The 27408-nt window shown below is 42.2% G+C and overlaps 1 protein-coding gene across 2 annotated transcripts in view; it reads right to left on the bottom strand.

Annotated features, from left to right (window-relative positions):
- The window catches only part of SLC41A2 (solute carrier family 41 member 2), a 325633-nt gene that overhangs the window by 207356 nt on the left and 90869 nt on the right, over positions 1 to 27408 (bottom strand). For both annotated transcript variants that reach the window (XM_069229008.1, XM_069229009.1), the window contains exon 5: positions 10527 to 10671. In XM_069229008.1, coding sequence (XP_069085109.1) covers positions 10527 to 10671 — 145 coding nt within the window. The remainder of the gene's footprint in view (positions 1 to 10526; positions 10672 to 27408) is intronic.

Raw genomic sequence — 27408 nt, forward strand, 5'->3', positions numbered from 1 at the left:
GGTGATTTTTTATGTATATAAAATTGTGTTCGGTTTTAAAATCAACAATTCCCTATGTGGTTGCTTGATTAATCCTGTTTAATAGATTGAATAGGAGAAGATAAAAACTGAAATTGAATAATGATATGACACAGCAGTGGGTGATAAATTGTTAGGAACACTGTATATGCCCACTGGGGCGATTTAAAACTGTAAAATAAGAGGATGTAGAGAATATTAAGGTGACATAATATTGGATGATATCATGTTAGGAATAATGTATATGCCCACTGGGGCGACATATAATTTGAGAGTTGAAAAAAATTGAAGAAATGGAGAAAAACATTGAGATAAAAAATTGAGATTTGTGTAAATAGAGAAATATATATTGATAATGTGGAAAAGATTAATGAAATGGAATGAAATGAGAAATATAATTATTCTGAAAATATATGAATAAGCTCTTAGGTGGGGATAGAGGGCATGTTCCAAGATGGCTCCCCTACTAAGATGCACGATGGGTGTTGATGTTGGTCCTTTGTTTATTTTAACCATTAGATGCAAGTTTTAAATTTCAAATAAATTATGTGAATGGAATACCTGTGAGCAAGGCGGAGGACGCCGAAACGCGTTGCGTTGGTTTCATGGTGCTAGCGTTCATGAGATTATGGAAATGATGAAGACTGAATAAATGAATACGATGCTTAACGTTGCGGAGTTCGTGCACTTCCTTGAGAAATGCAAGGAGTGGTTTGTGGACAAATATATATATATATATATATATATATATATATATATATATACACACACATGTACACTATATAAAGAGAGAGAGAAATCTGTTGCTATCTCTCTCTGTTTATAAGAGATATATATCTATAGCTATATATCTTTTGGGCATATAAAGCTTTCAGGCAGCAATAAAAATATCAAGATAACTCTAGTGATTATGTTCCTGCTAGAGAGAGTGAGATCGGACTTTTGTCTAGTAGCAGTTTTGACGCCATGAAGTAGTGCAGAAGGTTAATATGCCTGCTGCAAAGAACAGATCTGTTATTATGTGAATAGCTCAGTGGATTAATAAAGCCAGCTGTTACCTTTGCTTTAAAATAAATGAAATGTATGTGCGAGAGGGGCTATGGAGAGATTAAGGGCACTTTTGCTGGGAGGTAGTGAGGGAACGCAAAAAGGAGGCTATGGGAGGGGGAATGCCAAAAATGACTGTCACACTCGGCGCCACCAGAGCTAAAGGCTGTGAGGATGAGTATGTGGCAAGGCGAAGTAAAACAGTGCCTTTTTTTGTTGTTTTTTTTACTGTCTTTGGAGAACCTGTTAATGGAGGGAAGAAGACAAGGTAAAGTCCCCAATGTTATTTACTGTTGCACATATCCCTCATACAAACACCCACCAACAGTTTACGAACAACATATCTGCCTTCTACCTAGGATAGTGTTTTAGAAGGACAGCTTTAGCCAGAAGAAGAGATGGCATCTCGTAAGATGACTGCTGCTCATGCCCTTACTAAGGTTATGGAGGACAACTCTGAGGCAGGATCAGATACTGAGACAGCATCTGAAGGAGAGGACAGTGGGGCAGAGTTGGAAGTGATTTTCCAGTTGGCGGAGTCCCATCTGACGACTCCTCTTACATAAATTCTGAGGGAAGCCGGTGATGACAGTCGTGCTGTGCCTTCCTAAGCACAGTCAGTGCTGTGGGACAATGGCAGCAGGATAGACCAACCTATAGAGCAGGCACATTTGGAGGCAAGTGCAGATGGAGTGCTCTCTTGGCAGCCCCCTAATTCAGTTCAGGATCAAATTCCGCCTTTCACTGGTGATGCTGGATGTATAGTTGATAGAGCCGGGCCACGCCAGTGGACTCCCACTTCGTTGGAGGAGTTGAACATATTTTTGGGCCTTCCACTCAAAATGGGGTTATGAGGTTAGTGCAGAAACCAACCTTGCGTTTTCCCAAGTCTCCTGAGAAAAACCCTGCCTCACTTGTGTTGGTGGGCCAAGTGCCCATGGAAGGGAAGGGCCTAGAAATGTGAGGAAAATGTGTTTTTTTAAGTCAAAGTTTAATGTTTGCTGGGATTCCGGGTAAAAAAATAAGTCAGCTCACCCTGGATACCCCTAGGTGTCTAGTTTTCAAAAATGTACAGGTTGGCTAGAATTCCCTTGATGCCAGCAGGGCTAGGGTCCAAAACCTTGAGCTACCCACACTATCAAAAAAAGGTTCAGTGAAAAAATGTGATGTATTCATGTTGCGTTTTGGGTCGTTTCCTGCCGTAGGTACTTGACCTACCCACACAAGTGAGGTAGCATTTTTTATCAGGAGATCTGGGAGTATGCCGGGTCGAGGGAAGCCTGTGGCTGCCCACAGATTCGAGAACTTTCCATCATAGAAATGTGAGGAAAAAGTGTTTTTAGTCTAAGTTTGAGGTTTGCAAGGGATTCTGGTTAAAAAGTAAAAAAGAAAAAATAGGCCTAACCACACAAGTGAGGTACTATTTTTATTGGGAGACTTTTAAGAACATTGAATAGTAGAACATTTGTTATTAACTATCGAATTCCACTGCATTTGTGACTTTCAATGTAAGCCAGTGTATAAGAAAGACGACTCTTTGAAAAATACCCTCCATATCATATGCTAGTAAGGGTAACCATAAATTTAGAGGTGTAGAAAAGACCACTGCACCTAAACCCAATATCTTGTGCCCATTTCAGAAATACATAAGTTTCCTTGATACCCATTTTTCACTCTGCCTATTTCGGTATAAGAATTTGTCTATACTCGGTACTCAATGAAAAATCTTTGTACAGTGCAGCATAGTTGTTGGCTCCAGGTACCTTGGGTTCTTGGAGAACCTACAAACCCCATATATCCCCTCAACTACGCCTGGTGGACGTAATGGTATATTGCTTTGGTCAATCATCCCATGTGGCAAAACGTTACAGATGAAAAAGTTGTCGCAAGTGCCCATTTTTTCCTACTCAATTTCAATATTTCAATAGTCCTTTCCCTTGGCAAAACCTTGAAGTTTCTACACATATGACCCCTTGCTGAATTCTGAATTTTGTCTACTTTTGAGAAATCTACAGCTTTTCTGGATCGCCTATGGGTTTCACACTGGTTTCCACCACAAACTGTAAGTAGGTTGAGAACACAAAAGATAAGGAAAATAGGCTACCTCTTAGAAAAATGGCACAACTGTGGAACAAAATTAGGTTTTTGGATTCAGCTCTGCGTGTTCCTGAAAACTGGGAAAGATGGTGACTTTAGTACAGCAAACCGTTCGTAGATGACACTATTAAGGAAAAAACAGACACTTTTACCTGGAGTAAATTTTCCCTATCTTTCTATACATTTTTTTACAAAAAACACCTCAAAATCTTGCTATATTTTGCCTATTTTCTCAGTCCGCTCTAGGGGAATCCAGAAACCCTGGGTAACCTTACAACCCCCAGGATGTAGGAAACAAAGGATGCAAATTTGGCATGGATACCATATGTGGAAAATAAGTCAAGGAGCCCTAAGCGCAAACTACCCCAAATAGCCAAAAGAAAAGGGCTCAGCGCTAGGGGGGAGGCCCAGCAGCTAAGGGGTTAAGGGTAGAAAAGTGTAGGACAGGGAAATTGCACTCCTGGTTAAGAAAGGAGAAGAAAAGGGATTCCCATCTCTTCTAATGGGATGAATTAGATGAGGAAAATATGTTTGACAGGGTAATATGGGACTAAATAGGGTGGGACGTGGACCACAGATGATGGGATCAATTATGGAAAAGTACAGAGCCCTAAGGGATGCCACAAAATACATGAGGGCCTCTCTGATATAGTGCATCTCCACAGGGGATCTAGTGATGGTGACCTTTGTCCCTCATCCTATTCACTTTGTTGTGGCACCACTAGTGGCCTGAGACCAGCAGGATAGAAAGATATCCGGCATAGGCTTTGTTGAAGCAAAGTATAAAATCAGCTTGGTCACAGATAAAGTCTTGCTGACTTTTTCTAACCTGTATCCTCAGTTCTTAAGGTAAAATAGGTCCTAAAACAGTTTGAAGCTTTCTTTGGACTCAATATCAATAAAGAAAAGTCAGAGATCCTCAATATCTCTGCTTCAGCACAGTGGTAACAGTGCTTGAGGGGAATACGTGATTGCCTTGGGCAAAGTATTCCTTTAGGTTTCTGGTGGGTAAGCACACAAACAAAATAGATGGTTGGAGTACAGCCAAGTAGTCAGCCTTGAGATTGCATATTGTAGCAGACCTGATGAAACAGGTAAACCTTGCTGGGTGACTTAGATTGCTGCATAAATGGGTGAGCTAATTTGAAGAACGACAAGGGGACCAGGAGGAATACAGCATTGTAAACCCAAACATTTCAGGTAAAAGCATTGCATAGCAATAGAACATAAACCAGCACTTGCATCACAAACAGGTGAGCATACACAAAAGTTCAGCAACGTGATAAAGACGAATGTCCTATCCCTTTTAATGTACTGTTGTCTGGCTCTTTCTTCTGTGATCTCGAGGGCAGAGAGAGTGAACCAACAATAACATGTCATAGGATTTACTTGGTGAGGGTACGGCTTGTGTGAATAGGAGAACACTAATGGCAACCAGAAAATAGGGAGGACCAGCATGTCCCAATTTTCTCAGACAGTACCAGTCATCTCATGTTTGACTTCTAATAGAACAATCAGACGGGAAATCTGAGAAAAGGTGTCTTTATGCAGCAAGCCATAATGGGCCGAAATCTGGGACACATCCCCTAGATTCCTAAGAATCTATATATTTCAGAGGTCATGAAGGAGCCACTCGAAATATGGGAAGCCTGTCCATTAGGGGCAGGTTGACAACATTTTCTTCCCTGTACATACCTATTGACTCCAAACTCCACTTTGCCCCAGCCAAGTAGTGAGACATTTTATGAGGAAGGAAGAGGGGAGGCTGCTCTATGTTGAAAACAAGTTTACCAGGGGTAAGACATTTTAGGAACGTAAAAAAGCATTTTGTGTCACAGGTACTGAAAGACTGCAGTATCTTCAGCTCCACCACTAGGAGCTCTGTCTCCATTTCAAAGAAGCGGCCATTAGGAATATGACTACCTTTGAGTCATTAATGTCCACATTTCATAGCATCAAGGGTTTGAAATCCCATCGATGCTTTCATTCTACTGACCAACGGATTCCATGCCTCCCTGGATATTTCAGGAACACTGGTAAATAGACCATGTCCGGGCAAAATGGAGAGGAAAGATAGAGGGAAATCTGGAAGTACAAGAAGAAATGCTATCAAACTGAAATTCATCAAGAAGCAACTTACAAGCTGTTGTACCAATAGTATCTAACACCACATACACTACATTAAATCTATGCAGAAACACAGGATGTGTGCTGGAGGTGCAGGGAGGAAAGGTGTAACTGATCCACATTTGGTGGGGTTGTAGGAGGATCAAATCCAACGAAATCTGAAGAAGGTGCTGGGTTACCCAATCACAGCTGATCCAGGCCTGTTGTCACTGGGGTTCATACCTGACAACATGGGATTTGTGTCCAACGATCACAAGATTACTATGTGCCACACGTGGCCACACAATTGATTGCATCTCAATGGAAAAAGCCTTTGCCACTAAACAAAGTGTTATGGATCTTTAGTTTGTGGCGAACCCTAGTGTTAAAAAAATTAGCGTAAGATTTAGGGCACTTGTAAAAATGTGGGTATCCTCAGTATGCTATTTGATTGATATATCATTATAGTGTGAGAAGGGATTTATATTTTTGTTGCTAAATGTATGTGTGTTAAATATAGTGCTCCAATATGGAGCATACATATACCTGTACTAAGAATTATCAATAAATAGTTAAAAGTTATTAGCAATACTGTCTGATAAAACTCTGGGTCATACAGATTTCATTTTAACAATAATAGGCTTATTAGGGAGCTTTATCCATAAATTGGGCATAACAACAAAGTTGAAGGCTCACATTTCAGACTATAACTAGAATCCTGCCAGGGCCACTTGGGTCTGAGGTTTACAAACATTTCCTCCAGTATGAACACACTAATGCCTTCACCATCATCTGAATGTCTCACAGCAGTAACCTTCATTTTCCAAAAGCTTAATCTTAAGACTTATTTCCTCCATTCTTGCCCTGGCTTTTTCCATGTACTCCTTTTTCTAAATAATAATTTGTATTCTGTTGGGAGACATTTGTATATAGCAAAGTCCTCACCTTTCCTATGGAGAACATGCTGTAGAGCTTTCTTAATTGACTTTTCAAATGCATAGAGTCAATAGTATTCCAGACTTATTTTCCCTGTGCTCCAACATTAACAACTGACACAAAATGTAATGTCAATTAGTTTCAAAGTCTATACATCAGTTCGAACCATCTACTATATTAGCTGATACATTATGAAAAAACATCAGCTACCAATTGTGCACTTTTTTACTAACTTGTTTAATTGTCAATTTTCCACCTGTGTTTTCAACGTTAGTTTCAAGTCACCTCTGACCTAACTTAACTAGCAAGGGTAGTATCATTCTCATCAATCAATAATTGCTTACTTCCCAAGCCGTAAATTCAAACATGAAAATAAAACCAAATAACATCTAAGTGTCAAGAAACACACGATCAACTGGATGGCGAGTTTGCCCCTTCATGAAGGTCTTTCTTGTAGGATGATCTTCCATAAAATGGCTATTTAGCATGTTAAAACCCAATTCATTTAACCAGTTACTAATTGATACAACTTTTTGGACCTAATTAGTTAATTATAAATAGGCTCCAAAAACACTGTGATGAGTTCAAATGATCTGTTGTCCTACCCACAATATCTAACCAATTAAATTATTTTCTGCAACTTTGTGGTTCAAATACCCACGCAGCAGGATTACAATGTCAGAGTTAGTTCTACACATGTTATAAACATGGTTCTCGACAATATTTGATGGTTCCATTATAACACTGTTTAGGTCAAAGTGTAAAATGAAAAGTCAATGATTGTGGTAGTGCTGATAGGTATTACTTCAATTAATACAATTACCATATTGCAATATACTGCTCTAAATTCAACTGAATTATGACCTACAGCAATACAATTGCAATCCAGTCGCAGAAGGAGAGCAGTTGGAGGCTTAGCAACATTCAGTAATAATTCAAAGGCTTTCAAAACATGCAGAGCTCCTGGGGAATCTTGCCATGTCTCATTGTCATTCTGGCAAGGTTTGGATGGTCTGATCTTCACAAACTTAGTATGCCAGATGCGAGGATGACCCCTTCCAGTAGCTACAATGCTGCTGGCAAGTAAACGTCTAGCAGGTAGTGCCTTCCAGAAGGAGTTCCAAGCAGGAAAAAAATAAGAAGGCAAAAAAAAAACCTCCTGCTATCTGAGGAAGATTGCTCTGGAGCAGTTGGCAGTTGACACAAGATGACCAGCGGAATTCTCTGCAAAATAGAAGCTTAACCCAGGCTACCAGAAGGGAAAGGCTAGAATGGAGGAGAACATTCTCAGGAGGAAGGCTGAAGGAGAACAGGAAAGTAGGAGAGAGAATAATTTGCACAAACTCAGAAAGAAGTAACCAAGACTGAGCTAGGAGCAAGTAACATAACAATTCTACTATTTGAAGAGATGCAAAGAGTAGATGGACTTCCTTCCTTATATAGGCAAAAAAACAGGAAATATCTTAGAAGAAATCTATACAACGATATTGGATTAGGAACGCTTCCACAGAAGTTAGTTATGTGGCGGGCATCTTGGAACACGTTGGATATCTAAACCTGAACCAAACCATATACCTCTAGTGAAGGATTATGGGAGGAAGAAGATGGTGGTTAAAGTAGGTGTTCAAGGACTCTCCTGTGCAGGAATCCCCATAAAGATGAGTCATAATTAGGAAGGCTGTACCTGCAGGCCAGCCGTTGTGAGGTAAGTTTATTGGGGGAGTGTGGCAGCCCACAGGTGCTGTCAAAACTCTCCCAGCATCTATAGGGCACAGGGAGCGGTGAGTTTGTCTGCCTGAAAAGGGGTCGGGCATTGAACTGGGTGGGTCGCAGCAGCAAAAAAACATTCCTGGACCATCAAGCTAGTGCGACGCTCAGATAGCTTGTCAATTTAAAAAAGCTAACACCATCTATCAAAGTCAAATATATCCCAGGAGACCACATGAACAAAGTTAGCCTCACCAACAGTCACAGGAACGTCCATGATTCACTTTTGCAGAAAGAGGCCTATGCTGAGCTGAAAGGCTGGCTGCATGTGCTAGCAACCTTTAATATCAGGAGACATATTTTTATATTGTGCATTTTTTGATAAGGTGATTTTTATTAGATTTTCATATTTAGGATCATCACTCTTAGAAACCTTCCAAACTGTTTACTGAAATCATTCTGCTGATGTGGACATTCTTGTTCCAATCTACTGACTGCATAATGGATAAACGTGAAATAAAAATTCACCGGGAAATATTTGAAACTCAAGGTATTCTTTCAGAAGCTAACATGCTTGATATTCATTGTAGTAATATTCTACAGGCTATTCATTTCATCAAAGGCCTCAAGCAGGGCACTATAATTAATCACCTTAGAAATGTGGGCCCTTCATCCCATAGGGAGCAGCCAAATAGCTTTTTGTTCCCTATCCTTTTCTTCCATTCCATTTGCAATAAATGGCTTGCCTTCAGTTGCTAGTCCTCAATTATAGAGTTCTCTCTCAATATTACATATTCTGTCTGACTGAATAGTTTGTTCCCTTGAGAACATTTTCAAAGTGTAGAGCACTGCTGGCAATGCTGTCTGCATCAGCAGTAGTGTTTAAGGTATTATGTTTGAGGGCTCTCTTTCTAAGTAAGACATTTCATCAATCACAGAATCGTTCAGATTTGCTTGAGTAGTACCTCGCAGGCTCATGTTACTCAATAGGTTTGAAATCTTAGTGCTTAATCTTTTCTGCAAGCAATCTAACACAAAGCTCTCACTTAATTCTTAACTACACTGAAGTCGTTAATTATACCAGCTTCTTGCTTACATCAAATGTGGAATACATCTTATGTGTTTTACTTAAGAGTTTTTGGTAAATGCATTTACTAAAGGCCTTTACAGGCTCTGACAGCCATCCCACTACATTCTTCTATAGTGTATTTGCTTTAGTTATTCCTATTACAGACCTAAGTTTCTCATCAGTCTCTAAGTTTTCTCTTGAACAGATCTACATTTTAGATAGGCCCACTAGCCTACCTTTTTCACAATGAACCATTGTAACAATGCAATCAAACATACTTGACAATAAACCCCCTTGTGCTGTTCCCCTTCGACTTTACCTGCATTTAACTGCAAAGCAGATCCCTAGAAAAAGAGAAGGCAATGGGACAACTGACCAAGTTTGCTGGCCCTTGTCCAGCTGGTATGCACAAAGAGTCTTGAAAGGAATGGGGAGGGCCAAGGTGGGGCCTCACGTTGATCAATCAATGGGGTGGAAGCTGGCTTCATAGCCGACACGGCCCTCCAGTGCTGTAATTCACTCCTTGCTTAGCAACAAATGCATCCCTCTGTCTAAATGAAGGTGCTGCTGTAAGGGTCAGTTATCCTAAATGGTCTGAATGAACTAGTGCTTGATGTTTCACAGCATGTCTTCCTGTTAAACATTATAACAATGAACGGAGGGGTCCTCTTGTACATAGCTGAATATTTTTGAGGCTCCTCCTCTTTCGTACATCATTCACTTTGAAATCCAGTATGCTGAATCAAGTCATTTTCATACACCGGGCAGACCCAAAATCCAGCTGCCCAGGCTTGTGGCTGTGCTTTAAGAAGTTATTTTGTTATTCAAATGTCCTCACAAAGTAGACTCATCATTTTCCACCAACGAGCATTCCTCCTTAATGGCAAGTAATAGTTTTGAGTGTCACTGAAAAGAAAATCCTATAAAAGTGTTCAGCAGGTAACAAATAGGACATTCCCAGGAGTAACATGTTTTCTGCCATTGAAAGTCCAAAAAAGTCCAGACAAGAATCAACTGATATTCATGGCGATATCTAAACTATTGTTATACTAGTAGCTGCTGGCAAAGGTTTAAGAAGGAAAATATGTAAACAGATTGCATATAACAAAACAGAAGCTTTAATGAAAGTCAACTGCAACAGAAGACTATACAGCAAAAAAGGTATAAATCTTCCAGTAAATGAGCCGGACCACTGTATCTGGAGAAGAGTGTGTAGTAGTGTAGTGTAGCAGAACTTCAGGGAAACATGTTTACACACTACTTCGGTGGTACATGTCTAGTACTGCCATGACTAGAATGTGAAGGAGTAAACCATTTTTACATAGCCTCTACCAGGGAGATATTTAAAGAGTGAGATTAAGTATGCTTTGTATGGTGATGGGCATGGTTAAATGGCTTTTGAGGCCCAATGCCTTTTTACGTCGACTAACCAGTTCTGGATCAAAGAACCCTAACGTTATTTCAAGGATTAGGATTGGAAACTATGAATTAAATTTTACTTGAAATTAATTAAGATAAATCATACACTTAGAAGAAGATTTCTTACCCTGTAAGAGAGAGGCTATGAAGGCAGTTGCCACGCTGCTTGAACATAAAAGTATTGCGTGACTGAGGCTGTATTTGCCCTCGGGTATCCAGCCCAGTATAACTGCTGCAATGGCGGCTAGAAAGCCAACTACTGTTGCCTGCACCTAAAAGAAAACATATCAGTTAAGACTATAAATTCTAAAATAAAGAAAAAGCACTGAGAAAGGTTTTATTAAAGCAGACTTTTGCATTAAACGGTTATCCGTATAAGAATAATGCTGAAAAACCTTTAATTGCAGCAAATTCAGTAAAAGAAAAAGCTTATCAATCAGAAAAGGTATCGTTCAGGTAGGGAACCACCAAATAAACAAGACAATTATCTACCTTTCAAAACTGTGAAGTCTTACGTTTTGGAAAATGTTTTATCTGCCAAAAGTTGAACTCTGTTCCAACATACATTTATATTTATATATATATATATATATATATATATACACACACACACACACACACACACACACACACACACACACACATATATATACACACACACACACACACACACACACAGAGGTATAAAAATTCACAGCATAACCAATAGTAGTTACATCAACATGCACTTAAAATGCACAGGACTGTTTATTATGGACATTTACAAAAAATGCGAAGACCCACATTTTTGCAAAACACTCTTAAATGAGCCATGCTTGAGGCATAGCAGTGCAAACACAAAGGCATGAACACTAGTTCAGAGTGAGTGAGTGAGTGGGTGTCTGTGTAATCTGTTATCAAGTGTTAACTAAGACTGTATTGTTTGTAAAGGTAACACATTTAACTACAAAATAAAGTCGAAAAACTGGTAAAAATTTTAAAAATTCATTCTGATTAGCATATGTCTGTGTTTAAGCATTCTCTGTAAGCAAACAAAATAATTAACACACATCGTATGCCTGCTGTAAACATGAAATTTACTAAAATGCAGCTTAAAATTGTTTTGGTTCAGCATACAATCATATCTTACCATTTTAATGTCCAAATCAAAAAATAATATCTTTATAAACGTTAAAAAACTCTTAAAAGGACGCCTCATTGCTATTAAAACACAACTCAATTATTTTATTTTTTTATTTTGCAAGGCTAAAGACCAAGTCTATGAATTGATGGAAATAAAAGTCTTTGCATTATGCTTATTTCTAGATGGTAAAAGTAAACTCCCAAATATGTTTGCTGGCTGGGTAGGACTGAGATAAAATGTTAATATCTGTTGAGTTTTTATAGCTGGTTCACTTCCAAAAGAGGGGCAGCAGCAGTTCACTTGTGCAACACTTTCAAGCGTATAATCACAGAGTCAGCAACCAAAGCCTTTTTCCAAGATCATCAAAGGATGATCGAACAGATCAAAGTTAAGTCGAAAATACTGAATTTTAGTTTCCCAAGACGAAGCTAGTGCCTGGTTAATCTGGATTTTGTTAATCTCATAGCTGGAATTTACTAAAGTGTTGCCTACTGTGCTCTTAAACAATTCTGTATCACTAAGATAAGAAACAATTTAAAGATTTTTCTTTAACAGTCTTAAACAGTCATATGTTAGACCTTGTTCCCTAACGGGGACATGTTTAGCTGCTGCTGCAAAATAGTTAGCCTTCTGCAATGGGATTATATTGTTAAGTGGTGGTGATTCCAATTCTTGGCTCACAATTACTCTAAATAATCCTCCTTTAGCTTGTTGTAACCTGAATCAGAATACAAAAATGTGGATTAGATCTTGGGGGCTAAGCATGGAAGCCTGAACAGTGTTCTAAATAAGTTGCACTGGGTGCTGCTCAATACGGTACCAAATTATTGAGGATATGCATCAACGCTATTGCTTCTATGTCTTGTAATATTGGGATTATAACAGGCCAAAAAGATTTCTTGGCCACTTCCTAAAAACATACATTATTACCAGAATCTTGTTTTCTATGTGTAGCAAATGTTCTTTAATTTCATCTTGAACTTGAAAGTAGATTCCCAGTTACTTGTAGGCTTTTGCTGTTTCACTTTATTACCCTCCAATTTCCATGAGTGGTTGGGTGTACTATCGCTGACCACTGCAACCACTTTCAATTTACTATTGTTAATTTCCAGCTCGTTCAGATAATAGTATATCTAAAGCCCACTTACTGTATACTGAAGGCCCATCCTAGTACAGTTCAATAAAACGCTGCTGTGTGCATATTGCATCAGTGTGTGAGGGCAAAGTTTAGATGGACATGATCTCCAATTTACCAAAGCTAGGCCAATGTCAGAGACATAAAATAAACAACAAAATAAACAATGCAGCCTTGTTTTAAGCCCTTATTGGTAAAAAATTTACCAGATTAGGACAAGTTACCTTCTATTTTAACCTAAATCCCATTATCTGTATTTAATGAGATCATAACTTGCAAAATCGATAGAGTACAAAGATTATAGTGTTTGCTCCACAAACAACCTCTGTTTATACTATTGAAGGTTTTGTTTTTTGTTTGTTTTTTTAAATCGATGAGACAGGCAAACACATTCTTACTTTGGATCTTGGGCTTGTAAAGGACCAGAGACACTGCAACAATGTTGTCTGTCCTACTGCCATTAACCAGCCTCCTGTTTGAAACCAAGTGCTTATTTTATTGTATTCAGACCAGTCAATCAGTTGCTCAAATAGTAACATAGCATAACAGTTTGAGTTCAAAATGGCTACAAATCAGTCATTTTCTGGGTTTGACTTGGAACCAGTCTTATATATTGGGCACATTAAAAAAAACATCTGCATGATTCGTGGATTACTCCATTTATATAACAGTCTGCAAAAAGAAAATGAAACACAGATGCCTAATATTCAGAGTTACAGCTGTTGAAATGCATTAAGACCTGGAACAGAGTCTTTCTTACTAGACTATTTGTAATCCTTACTATTGTCTGTGATCCTGCCAGTCTAAATGGTTCGTAGAATATACCAGGGAGCATGTTTGACAGTTCATCTGTAGTTCAATTCTTAGACTAATACAGGGTTTAATGTGCAACACCCAATCTGCCATATTCATGTTATTACTGACCATGTAGACTGAATGCATAGCAGTGGATAGAACTCGTAGCAGCCAAGTACTGTGGCAAGAATTGTATGCAATATACAAAGATACACAGACACCCCAAGTGCTGAAAGGATATATAAATTGTAAGGAGATTAATGTATTGCTCACACCACCACCGAGACAATTATAATTACCCTACTCAAGCCCCATACGGGACCCTTTGAGTTGGGCTACTATTGACCCTTACCAATGTTAAACATTGCTGGCTAACCAGCTCTCTCCTATATTGCGTAGGTTGAGTCATCCTGAATAATTTGCGTTCATTCACCGGAGGAATAAATCCCTCAACATAAGTACACTGTGCCACCTTATCCAACAACCAATTGCTTTGAACCGTGCAGCCTGACATTGAAAAGACAAAAGATACCTTAAATTGGAGATTCCTACAGGTTGTATTGTAGAAAGAAGGATTTGGACCAGAGTTCATGCCATGGGCCATTTTATTAAATGACTTCCCCGTTAGCAAGGGTCCGCAATAGTAAAATTATTTTGGAGGACTGGGAAGAAACAAGGGAGATAAGAGAGGGTTGCTCACTATCCCCCCCTATTGTTTAACCTAGCAATTGAGGCTATGGCTGCCACACTTAGACAAGAAGAGAGCAGTAGAAGAGTAACACTGAATAGGTGTACACGTCACATTTCACTTTATGAAGATGATGTGCTCATACATGTGAAGGATCCAGTTGTGATCCTGCCCGTAGTTCTCAGCCATTTAGAGTGATCTGGCACTCAATTAGGCCTTAAATCCAACAAAAACAAATTGTGTACAATCCCGTTGAAGTCTCAGCCAGTACATACAGAAGCAATTCTTCCAGCTCTCCCAATACAATAGAACTTGCAAACTTTTACATATCTAGAAATTTTAATTTTTCATAAGGGCCAGTACTTCGTTGAAGGGAACCTTGGCAAAATGATGACTGCTATGAGGCAGCCCATTCAATTTTGGATCAAACTACCAGTATCTAAAATGAGCAGGCTAACGTTTTCCAAAATGATTGCCCTGCCCAGTTTCCTTTACATTTTTGTGACTGTGCCTCTGCATTGGCAGGTAGATTTTTTAGGTCAATGCAATTGAATTTGAATTGGGGAGGTGGTAGCAACCAGATGGCTTTGTAAAACAAATTACAATTACCAGTCTTGGAATAAGGATTAGCAGTCCCTGATTATGGAAATTATTGTATACCAGCCCAGCTTCAGTTGTAGCAGGGTGGTTGGGAAACTTGCAGCTGGAAGAAATCAAATATGTGGGAGACCCTACTAAGGCTGAAACACTACTATCAGAAGTGCTGGATTTTACTAGAATTTACATCTGCATTACACTGTTGAGCCACCCAAATGCAGTTGGAGAAGATGTATTATTCATACTAACACGAAGAAGACCTAAGCTGCGCACACATAGACACGTTCCAGTGTGTTTGACAAAAAGTGAAGCTAACATCATTAAGCTGGGATATAGATATGACAACCATCCCCTTTACATTTGAGAAACTGAGAGAGAACATGCAGCGTCAAGTGTGTCAGTCCCTGATATATGGAGCACTGACAAGGAAGATAAGGTCTGTTTTGACACAGGCAAGACTGAACCTACCATATACCTTGCAGACAGTACAGACACATGGCGCGGCAAGGAGATCTTTCACAGCTCTGTATTAAAGCCTTAAGCATCAATCCAAAGTAGAGATTTTCCCACTGAACAGTCTCACCGATCAAGAATCTTTACACTTTACACTTAAGGAATGGGCCAAAATTATTCAGTACCCCAAAAAGTTATTGCGTAATGTAAGTTTAGAAGTGATCCAATTTGAAATACTCCATAGGACATACCAGACTCCTTTCAGGTCACATAAAATATATCCTATTGTATCAGATATGTGTCCCAGGTGCAACCGCCTGCAGTGGACAAAGCCCATTTATTTTGGAATTGTCCAGAGATTGCTTAATTCTGGGATGGGGTTCAGAACTTGGTACAAGAAGTGAAAGGCAGACTATACACTCCCACCTGGGATTATACAAAAAAGCAAAGGTAGCAAAGCCTGAAAATAGTTTTGCTTATTTGGCACGCCTGCTGGCCAAGTGGCAGGAAGCTAGGTCTTCAAAGGCAACTAGGGCTCCCCTGTTTATAGATAGAATGAGAGTAACAAAAATGGGCGGACGCAAAGTGTGACACTCTAACCTTATTGCAGATGCACGCAGGGGAAGAGTAAGGATCACAACAAGGGATGTGATGATTTCAAGGTTGCTGGTTACTCCATGTGATGTGCCTATGTCTAGACTTGACAGATCTTGTGGATTTATTAAATTAGGTTTGTGTGTCTTTTGCCTCCATATATTTGATTTTAATTTGAAACTTGATCATTGTACTACCAGCGAATTCTAGCTTGCACCTGCCAGAAGACTTTGTTGGTGTGGTGATTCTTTGCAGCTGCACACAATATATTGATTGTGTGACAACCGAGACTGTGCCTGATTGTTGTGGATTGCTTTCAGGATCATGAAAAATAAAATTTCTATGTTGACAGCCGGGGGTGTGCAGTGTATGAAGGCACTCAGGGGGGTGCAGGATCAACGAGGTACTAGCCTCTTTAAGAGGTTTTGAATGAGTGATTAGTTTGTATGGCTCGGCATCCCACCCAGCCGATGCAACTGTGGCACTATTGTGTAGGCATTTTAGTTATAGGCTTCATGCATGTTATTTTAGCATACTAGGCTTGCCGCTGTGCACTTTCACCTAGATATGTTTTATTCAGCTTGGCATTATTATTGTTGCAGCAGTCACTTTTACGGTCTTGTTTTATTTTCTTCTATCTAACTGTTTTTGCCTAGGCCAGCACTTCGTTCTTTAACAAGACATACTTGCTCATTCTGTGCTTCTTCCAAGGCTATAGAAAGATAGGTTGCCGGTAAACGTGGTATAAGTTTAGTCTCGGACATTCGGAGAAAACACACATCCTTACGTAGGGACATTTTCTCAGAACATCAGCTGTTTTATTATAAAAACACTTCACTGTCATTCACACGTTAGAGGGAGACTCCAGCCAGAGAACCATGACTGTATGCTGATCGCTGAATGCTTCCCTACAGAGGCTAATGCAGAATTCAGGCCTTTGCTCAGGTATGGGGGATGTGTCTTCCCGGGGGAAACTGAAGGACCGATTTAGAGCTTAACACGCTGTGCTCTATTATAGTCTAGATAGGAATTAACCTATTGACTCTAGTGACAATATGGTAGCGTTATTTTTATGCTTTACTCTCTTCGTCACCATTCTAATCCTATTATGTTGTGTCATCCTGGTCATTGCAGCTCACGCTTTGGTAAATAAGATGCAGTCGCTTCATTAAAAATTTACTGAAACATACACTGCCTCTGTTTGTCATTATGAATATGAGACTAACGTAACTGAGAGAAACGGATGTGACCTGAGTGACCACAGCTTCCCTGAGAAACCATTTATGTCATGCACTCGGCTGCCCAATCATCCCTGCCCTTGGGTAGAGATGAGGAACTGCTAGCTAGCCGGAGCAAAACCCAAATTGGAGTGACAGGTATCACTTGCAGTGGGTCAGACTCAACCTCCCACACCGCGCGCGATTCTGCCACTCCAAACTTAGTAGTCTTGTTAGAATAACGAGAGCCTACGCGACAGCACAAGATCCAATAGATCGCATTTCTATATCAACTTTTTGCACTTTTTTTCTCCAAATGTCCTTAAGAGCATGTTTCACTGTGTTGTTATTTAATTGCTGCTTGACTAACTAGATTCACCCCCTTCCTTATTTGTTCTTTTCCCAGTGGTACGTCTTGATGATGTTTTGATTTGTGCATTACGTTGTATTTTGAGAACTTAAAGGCATTATAGATTTAAGCTGAAGGGGACGTTAGCTTTGAGGATTAATTTCAGAAGTCTCCACTCCAGAGGCTTATCCATCCTTGACTGCTTGGAATGTGTATCAAAAGATTTAAAGACTGGGTATAAGGACAGTCTAGTTTTTTTGTTTTTATTCATGCATTTCCTTGCAGGTACCCTGCTTGTTCACTCAGCTTCCTCACATTTTTTGGATAAGCGGGTAACATTGTAGGCTTTGTAATGATTCACTGCCAAAATTCTCTACAGCTGGCATTGTCTCGTTATTGTGTTCCACTGAAAATGGCAGTTTATTAAGAACTTTCTGGTGACTGCCTGGGTTTTATTCACAAATATTCACACTAACAAGGAGGGAATATGATGATTTCTGCACTCAGTGAAATGGTTTTAGAATCTTTTGAGAACTAAGTTAATTCTTCTGAGTGGCTCCCTCTTTCTCAGTCTTCTTGTGACTTTTTTGTTTGAATCTCATCTAAAGCCATCCAACACTGATTACAATACATTCAGAAATGCTAAAAGTATATCTAATACTGAAGCACATGAACATGAGTTATTGTTTTTCCTAGCCTTTCCTTGGGCAGAGATCAATATGACGTTAAGTTTGTTCAATTTGTCATCTGTAGAGGATAAATAGCCTTCAATTTTCCCCCAAGCATAAATTTGCTAATTCACAGAAATAGATTATTTCACCAGGGCAGAGATCATTACACTGGGTGTGGAATTTAGTTTTTACCATGATGGTGTTTTATTGACCAAGCCATGGCCAATAATAAAGGAATTATTTACTTGTTGACCAGATAGGTAAGGAATGCTCTAATAAATAAGTAACTCAATAAATCATCTTCAGGAATATCTTGAGAAGACTGTGAAGTCTGGATTAAAAATGAATCAATAATCCTCTAATAGTAGCAAGCCTTGACCTTTTTAGATTCTGCTGTATTATTTTCATGTTTTCCTTTGTGTTCTTTTTCCATGTTTGTTGTGTTGAACCATTTATCCTTCAAAGGATGTCCCATTCTGGCTGAAGGATCCACATATGGTTGCATTAATTATTATGACATTCTTTCTGGTTGGACAGGACCAAGTATAGAATTAATGTTAATACTCATACCTGTCCATCAATGATACTGACTGCTGTCTCTTTTTGTCTTTTTATCATCCCAAAGACTACTTGATTGCACTTTTTGTAAGCCAACTAAAGGGAGTCTTTAAAATGTATATTATTTGTTATCATTCCAGATGTACCTTAAAGGGTTTTGTTGGTTCTTTGAGTTCTGCTAAGAAAGAAACTCCTGCTAGTAATGTCTCCTTGTCTTAATAGTTATAATACTGAGAAGTCATCATCTCTAGAGCATTTTGGAGCTGGAGTACATGCCACACATCTCTGTTTCTGCGTCATTTACAGAAGGATAAGAATTACTGGATAAGGTTGTAATTTGCAAATTGCAGATGCACCATCATACTTCCCCCCCAAAAAAAAATCAATCAACCTTGGCAGAAGGTTAAATTTATTGCAAGATCCCCCATTCCTTGAAACAGAACAAGTATAGCTTACAGTGTCTCAACCAAAAGTCCATCATTTTCTACTGTTCAGTTATTTCGGCTTCCCTTCTCCACTCCCTTCTTAATGGCATGTTAACACTTCATAAAAAGGATTTTCATTTGAATTCATGAGAAGTTCACAATAAGTTTGTCAGTAGTTCATAATTAATTGCAAAGAAGGTTTCAGTGAGCTAAGTACACTGGTTAAGTTATCGAGTAACTGACAGGCAATGATAGGTAGAAAACAGTCAAGCAGATGATGTCTGTTTAGCAGATGCCTTCATTTTAATATCCCAAGTGCTTGACCTTAAAGTTTAGTGGTTGAATGCTGAACTTTCCATACAAACATACGAGCACATGAATGTGTAGCGGCAGGCTAAGTATTACATCTGCCCTTAGAGTGAGTACCTTAAACAAACATGTAACTTAAAAATTCTGACTACGAGTTCAAACTCCTATAACCACTGGGAGATGCCAGAGACGTCGCTGAGGAAGGCTGGGGACTCTGCCTCTACAGGGCTCCCAGGGATGGACGGTGAGGGCAACAGGTTATGGCCCAGATGGACTAGATCACCCTTAGCATCCAGAGCACGAAGAGTTTGATGAGCGGGCAGGTACAACAACAATCACCTCACCTCCTCCTGCCTCCCTCCTTTTCCTACTCATACTCCTCCCTCCTTGCACGTCAAGTGAAAATTGCTCAGGAGTACTGGTGTACCGTAAGCTTCCAACGGCAGGGTGGCTACTATCACACCACAATAGTGTTCGAGCTCATGCAAATTGTATTGGTACACTAGCACATACTGTATTTACAGTTAGGATGTTAGGAACAAGGCACTTCTAATTATGCATAACAATCAAGAGGAAGGTGTACAGCTTGGGTCCACTAGTAGAGGTCCTTGACGGGGCAATGAGTGTTCCACTGATCCAAAGGAGGCTAACCAGTTGAGTGAAATCAGACAGCCCAAAACACCTTTTTAAGGCATCTGCCCTATTCCAATGTGGACAGTTGTATAGCCAAGAATGTTCAACTGGCCTGGCTCTGGCACAGTCATTAGGCAGGCAAGTGATTTTACAAGGGGATTGAGGGCCAGATGCAGGAAACGATTTGCAAGTCGCAAACGGCAACAATTGCCGTTTGCGACTTGCAAATCGCATTTTCCTATGCAGAAATGCATATTGCGAGTCGGGACCGACTCGCAATATGCATTTCAGAATCGCAAATAGGAAGGGGTGTTCCCTTCCTATTTGTGATTCGGAGTGGCATGCAATACCATTTGCGACCGCATATGCGGTCGCAAATGGTGTCGCAGTTACCATCCACTTCAAGTGGATGGTAACCCACTCGCAAATTGGAAGGGGTCCCAATGGGACTCCTTCCACTTTGTGAATGGACCCAAAACAATTTTTTCAGGGCAGGTAGTGGTCCAAGGGACCACTGCCTGCCCTGAAAAAATACCGAAACTAAAGGTTTCGTTTTTTTTTTTTAAGTGCAGCTCGTTTTCCTTTAAGGAAAACGGGCTACACTTAAAAAAAAAAAAAACTGCTTTATTTAAAAACAGTCACGAACATGGAGGTCTACTGACTACAGGAGGCCTCCATGTTTGCAAGTGCCTATAGTCGGTATGGGGCCGCAATTTGCGACCCACCTCATTAATATTAATGAGGTGGGTCTCTGCGACCCCATACCGACTCGCAGACGGTGTCTGAGACACCGTTCTGCATTGAAAATTGCGACTTGCAATTTGCAAGTCGCTCCGACTCGCAAATTGCAATTTCCAAATTTGCTACATCTGGCCCTTAGAGGTTTTCCTATGCAAATTCAGAAGGAACACTGGGGCATTTTAAAAAACAATGGACTAGTATTATTATTAGATATGACTGTATGCAATATAAAGAAAACTGTACCAACACTTCAGACATTATACAAAAAAGGTTTTCTTAAGAATATTAGGAGCGCCTTTGTCTATACTGTGGCAAAAAGTGCAATTGTAGGATTACTGGTCATTCCTGGCTAGTGTTTAAATACTGCTGCGTACAATAGTGGGATTTCCGTGTCCTCTCTCAAGGAAATGTTAAGGAATGCTGAAGAAAATCGTGCTCTGTGAGGCATGTCTAGCTAATAGGCCGAAAAATTATTTAAAAAATGAAAAGTGATTTAACACAGGGGTTTGGCGATCGCCCAAAAAAAGTTAAGGAAAGGTTGTAGCACATTATACTTCTTAGCGCATGTCAGGCCAGTTACAAATATCAAAACTGGAGATGAGTTCAACTTAATTTTCATGAAATGTTTGGAGAGTCTCACGCAAGGAAATCCTGAGACAAACTGAAGCAAATGGTGCATATAAAGCATACGGGGCCGGTATAAGAAGTAAAAAATGCATACGATTTAAAAGTAGTTTTACAGGTGTGCATTGGGGTTCTCCGAAGAGGATACTAGAGTACCATCTAACGGCTGAATTGCACAAAGTGAAACCCGAAAATCTGGCATCTATCTGTGCTTTCCCGCTTGAACATATTGTGTCATCCTATGCACATATTTTATTTCACTGCACCTCCTTTAGTTCATTGTCGCAAACGAGAACACATTCAAATGTGTGCGTTCAGGAAATACAGATGTAAAACAGAGAGGGAAAGACCCATCTCTTTCTCTCCCTGTTTTACACCAAAGGTCGCTGCTTTGTGATTAATTCTTGGGTTATGAAGTTAGAACTTGGACGGTCCCCACAAGAATGTTCAGCCTCGAGATGAGCCAGACCAGGAATCTGGCCACAATATCCGAGCTCATCAAGGAGGTTCTGCAGTACATCCTCCTTATTCTCACACTGAGCCCTGTCATAGTGTGAGAGTAAACCAAATGAATTGGCGATATGCCAGCGGGTAGAGGCCCCGACTATAACCCTCTTTTCCAGCTGCATCTATGCGCATGCTCTCCTTGTCAGGAGAAGGAGGATCGCCTGTCACTTAAGCAGCAGCGTGCCACCAGGGAGTCTGGAGGGATGTAATTGTTGATATATGTAGGGTCAGAGAGAGAAGGCTTACTTTTTTTCCCCCCGCTCTAAATGTAACCAATAGAGCCTCTGCAGGCTACTTAAAGGTACTGGGCAGGGGAGGGTGGGTATAAGGGGTAGTGGGACCCTCATAGGAACATGATCCAGGTCCGGATTCCTAGAAGGGACTATGTCATAGTCTTCACAGAGGTATTCTATAGGCAAAAGGGGGCAAAGTACCTCTCTGTTGAAGAGCAGGCGCTAGGATGCTAGAGTCATCTCGGCGCCAACGACTTCTTCAGACTCGAATGCCAAAAGATAAAGTACTCTTAATAACTGAAGAGTTGTGTTCCAGTGGAGCGGTTATTCCAGATTTGCCCAAAATCAGAGTTTCTTGTCGACCAGGAATAGGTCGTTGATCACCTCAGCTTCAAACACGATAATTTTACTGCTGTGCCAAATAAATTCTTTAGGCCTATATATCCCAAGGTAAAAGTTAACTTGCACCATCATTCTGGTGAAAAAGGAACCTTCATGTTTTATTTATTATGAGATTTTTTATGTATTTGGGGTGGGGTAATTGGACTGTGGTGTACACACAAATTATGTTGGCTGACCAAGCATTAAAATGCTACGGTACCGCTGTTTCACACTTAGGCCCTCATTACAACATTGGCGGTAAAAGCCGCTTACCGCCGTGCAGAAGACCGCCAACACACCGCCGCTACAGCTATTACAACCCACTGCTCAGAAACCGGCAAAATCTAGACCCCCACACAAGTCCGCCACACCAAAGGCCAGTGATAAACTGGCGATAACAAAACATCCACCGTCACGCCAACAGGAATACGCCCACACTATCACGACCCACGAATCCAAGCGGCGGTCTTTCAACCGCGGTATTCCACTGGCAGTACACACCACCGTGCTCAAAATACACACACTCTTACAAAACACAACCACATTGGACAACTCAAAATACACACACCTGATACACATACACACACCACTCCCACACACCCAATACAATATAAATCACACACCCACATTACCCACAAACCCTTACTACCCAAAAATCCGAAGAAGGCCAGCGAGACAGCAAAGCAAAGACAACACCAGCATACAGGAGCACACAACACCATCACACATACACATCCACGCACAAAACACCACACACCCCTAAACATCACCCCACACATCACAACACACACCACCTCACACATCACCCACACCACCCCATGGCACCGCAAAGACTCCCCAGGTTTTCTGAGGAGGAGCTCAGGGTCATGTGGAGGAAATCATCCGGGTAGAGCCACAGCTATTCGGATCACAGGTGCAGCACACCACCATAGCTAGGAAGATGGAGCTATGGTGCAGAATCGTGGACAGGGTCAATGCAGTGGGACAGCACCCAAGAACACTGGATGACATCAGGAAGAGGTGGAACGACCTACGGGGGAAGGTGCGTTCCGTGATCTCAAGACACCACATTGCGGTTCAGAGGACTGGAGGCGGAACCCCCCCTCCACCTCCACAACTAACAACATGGGCGGAGCAGGTCTTGGCTCTACTGCATCCTGAGGGCCTCGCAGGAGTAGCTGGAGGAATGGACTCTGGTAAGTTAAATCTTTAACTACTTCATCCCCCACCCTACCTGCATGCTATCACATACCCCCACCCTCGCACTCACCCCCATCACTCCAACTCCTCACATATGTCCCACTATGACAAACCACCCATCCCAACACCAAGCCCTGCATGCAACAACAAAGCATGGACATCCATCACCAATGCATGTCCACTATACATACCCACACAGACCCCTAAACAATTATCACACAAGGTCCTACACAGGAATGGAAGCACTGGGGTACAGGGTCACCCACCCATTGCACACCATGGCACACACAGATACTAAAACTATGCATTTACACCCCTGCAGGACCTCTACCCAAAGTAACCAGACAGGAGTTTCCAGACATGTCCACTCCACCCACAGAATAGGCCCACAGAGGTGACAGCAGCTCTGTCCAACTGAATCTAGATGACCAGCCCGGCCCATCTGGGACCTCGGGACAGTCGGTTCCCCTCACACAGTCACAGGCCACCACAGAGCCTACCCCCTCAGGAAACACCAGCACAGCACCCACCCAGCGGGCCCATACCTCTGTCCCAAGGACACGTCAATCAGCAGTGTGTCCACCACTACAGGGAACCCAGGCTAACCCACCACCCCAACAACAGCAGGGACCTGGGGGCAGTGGTAGTGGGCACACGGTTCAGGGGACAGAGGCCCAGGAACACAGGGGAACTGGGAGGGCTGCTGTGCAACAGGGGGAGGACAGGCCCAGGGAACCCACTCTCCAAGAGGCCCTCTCCAACATCATGGGAGCCTACCATCATTCCCAGGAGACGATGGCAACGGTACTGGCCAAGTTTCAGGAGACCCAGCGGCTGCAGGAGGAACAGTATTTGGGGTTCAGGGAGGAACTCAAGTCCATCAATACTACCCTGGGCACCATTGTAGGGGTGCTGAAGGACCTCGTGAACAAACACCAGGAGGGACACTGTGGCACAACAAGGGGCCCCTGACACTAGCCTGGACGATGAACTGCCCACCACCTCCGCCGGCGCTAGTGGACAGGAGGCACCGCCACAGGACCATGACACCAGCACCCCAACCCCTGCAGATGGAGAACCACCCCGCAAACGGTCCCCGAGATCCAGGACAAAGACAGAGAACAATGCCAAGACCCCTGCCAAAAAATGAGACCACCCTGATTGTCATCCTTCTGTCCCACTTTGTCACCCTGTCCATCCTTAAACTGCCCTAACTCCACTTCCTATGCCCCTTTGGACAATGCACCTGTGAGACAAATAAAGACTCTGCCATGGACATTTCTCCACCATCACCCCTGACCATTATACAACCCCCTCCACTATTTTGCACTTAAATAAACACCCTTGAATCACAAAACAATCTGGAGTCAGTCTGTGCTTTCACAAATGTGTATTAGCTATAACTAAGGAAAATACCAATGTCCATTGTATTGTCAACATACCTATGTCACACAGCTCTAGTCCATGAGGTAACATAGCAGAGGTCACACAGTGGGACCCACATCTGTGAAATCGAAAGGGATTGACAAATCAGGGTCCATACACTGGGTGAAAGTGACAGACAGATGAGAGGTCGAACAATTTAATCAGATGTAGGAGGCAGTGAGGTCTTCTTACCTGTGTCTCAATGGAAGTATTGATGGATCACGATGTTTCTGTTGTCTATGTCCTCTTCTTCTGCCTCCTCTTCTTCACTGTCCATAGGCTCCACAGCTGCCACAAGACCTCCAACTGGACAACCCTTCTGCAGAAAAGGCACCTGTCGTCGCAAAGCCAAGTAGTGCAGCATACAGCAGGCCACGATGATCTGGCACACCTTCTTTGGTGAGTAGTATAGGGAACCACCTGTCATATGGAGGCACCTGAACCTGGCCTTCAGGAGGCCGAAGGTCCTCTCTATAACCCTCCTAGTTTGCCCATGTGCCTCATTGTAGCGTTCCTCTGCCCTTGTCCTGGGATTCCTCACTGGGGTCAGTAGCCCTGACAGGTTGGGGTAGCCAGAGTCACCTGCAAATGTCGAGGGACAACTGTTAGACACACACTAACCCTTAGGGACAACCCCAGACCCAGACAACTATTCACACTGTATAGGGTCCATGTCCTCACCTAATAGCCACACACGGTGTCTCTGGAGTTGCCACATCACATAAGGGATGCTGCTATTCCTTAGAATGTAAGCGTCATGCACTGAGCCAGGAAACTTGGCGTTCACATGGGAGATGTACTGGTCAGCCAAACACACCATCTGCACATTCATTGAATGGTAACTCTTCCGGTTTCTGTACACCTGTTCACTCCTGCAGGGGGTACCAAGGCCCCATATGTCCAATCAATGACACCTATGATGTTGGGGATATGGGCATAGAAGTTCACCTTTCACTATAGGCAAATCCTCCACCTGAGGGAAAACGATGTAGCTGCGCATGTGTTTCGCCAGGGCAGACAACACCCTGGACAACACGTTGGAGAACATAGGCTGGGACATCCCTGATGCAATGGCCACTGTTTGAAAGGAACCACTTGCCAGGAAATGGAGAACTGACAGGACCTGCACTAGAGGGGGGGGATTCCTGTGGGATGGAAGATAGTTGACATCAGGTCTGACTCCAACTGGACACACAGTTCATGGAATGTGGCACGATCAAGTCTGTAGGTGACTATTACATGTCGCTCTTCCATTGTCGACAGGTCCACCAGCGGTCTGTACACCGGAGGATGCCGCCATCTCCTCACCTGCCCCAGCGGACGTGCTCTATGGATGAGAACAGCGATCAGAGGGTCAGCCAACACTGAAGTATGAAAAAACAACTTTATTGCACACGTGTCTATCCGCTATGTTCCTGTCTTAGTGTGTATGCAAGGCCTAGATATGTGTGACGCATTTAAAATGAATGCCATGTGGCCCCCTGAAATGGCGGCTGCCTGACCTGCAATGTGGGACAATGGGATATGAGGTAACTGCGCTGGCGTTGTACACCGTCGCGGTAGGCTGTCGAAGACCGCAGCGCAATCCTGCATTGGTTAACATTGGACCCGATGGGTCTCAAGAGCCAATGACGATGTACGCCGGCGGTGACGGTATGCACCGCCGCGGACGTGACCGCCATTTTCACTCTGTTCACTCACTTGATACCTGATCTTCGACAGGAGAGGGCCTACACTGCAAGTGCTGCTGTATCCTCAGTCTGGAAGCGACAATGGCTCAAGTGTCTGGGGAAAGGGCCCCTGCCTTCACATCGGAGGAGTGGGACAAACTAGTGGATGGGGTCCTCCCCAGTACACGCTACTCTACGGCCCTCCAGACAAACAGGTGAGTACACTGTGAGCATGCTGTATGGGCAATGCCTGTTTGGAGTGGTGTGGATGGGAGATGGGGGGGAGGAATGAGGCGTGCATGAAACAACGGTGAGTGGATGTGCGTCAGGGCAAGGGTGGGAACGTGGGCCAATGACTGTGACGGTCTGGACAGTTATAGTTTTTCCTTTTCCCCTGTACTATTCCTGTAGGTCAGCACCCACCAGAAGAAGGATATTTGGCGTGCCATCACCAAGGACGTCTGGACCCTGGGGGTCCACCACAGACGGAGCACCCACTGCTGGAAAAGAGGAGAGGACATTCGCCGCTGGAGCAAGAAGACGGCGGAGGCCCAGCTGGGGATGGCCTCCCAACGTGGGAGGGGTGCCTGTCGCACCATGACCCCCCTGATGTTCCAGATCCTGGCGGTGGCGTATCCGGAGTTGGATGGGCGCTTGAGGGCATCACAGCAGCCACAAGGG

Source organism: Pleurodeles waltl, chromosome 4_1, assembly GCF_031143425.1.
Source record: "Pleurodeles waltl isolate 20211129_DDA chromosome 4_1, aPleWal1.hap1.20221129, whole genome shotgun sequence".
Lineage (NCBI taxonomy): Eukaryota > Metazoa > Chordata > Amphibia > Caudata > Salamandridae > Pleurodeles > Pleurodeles waltl.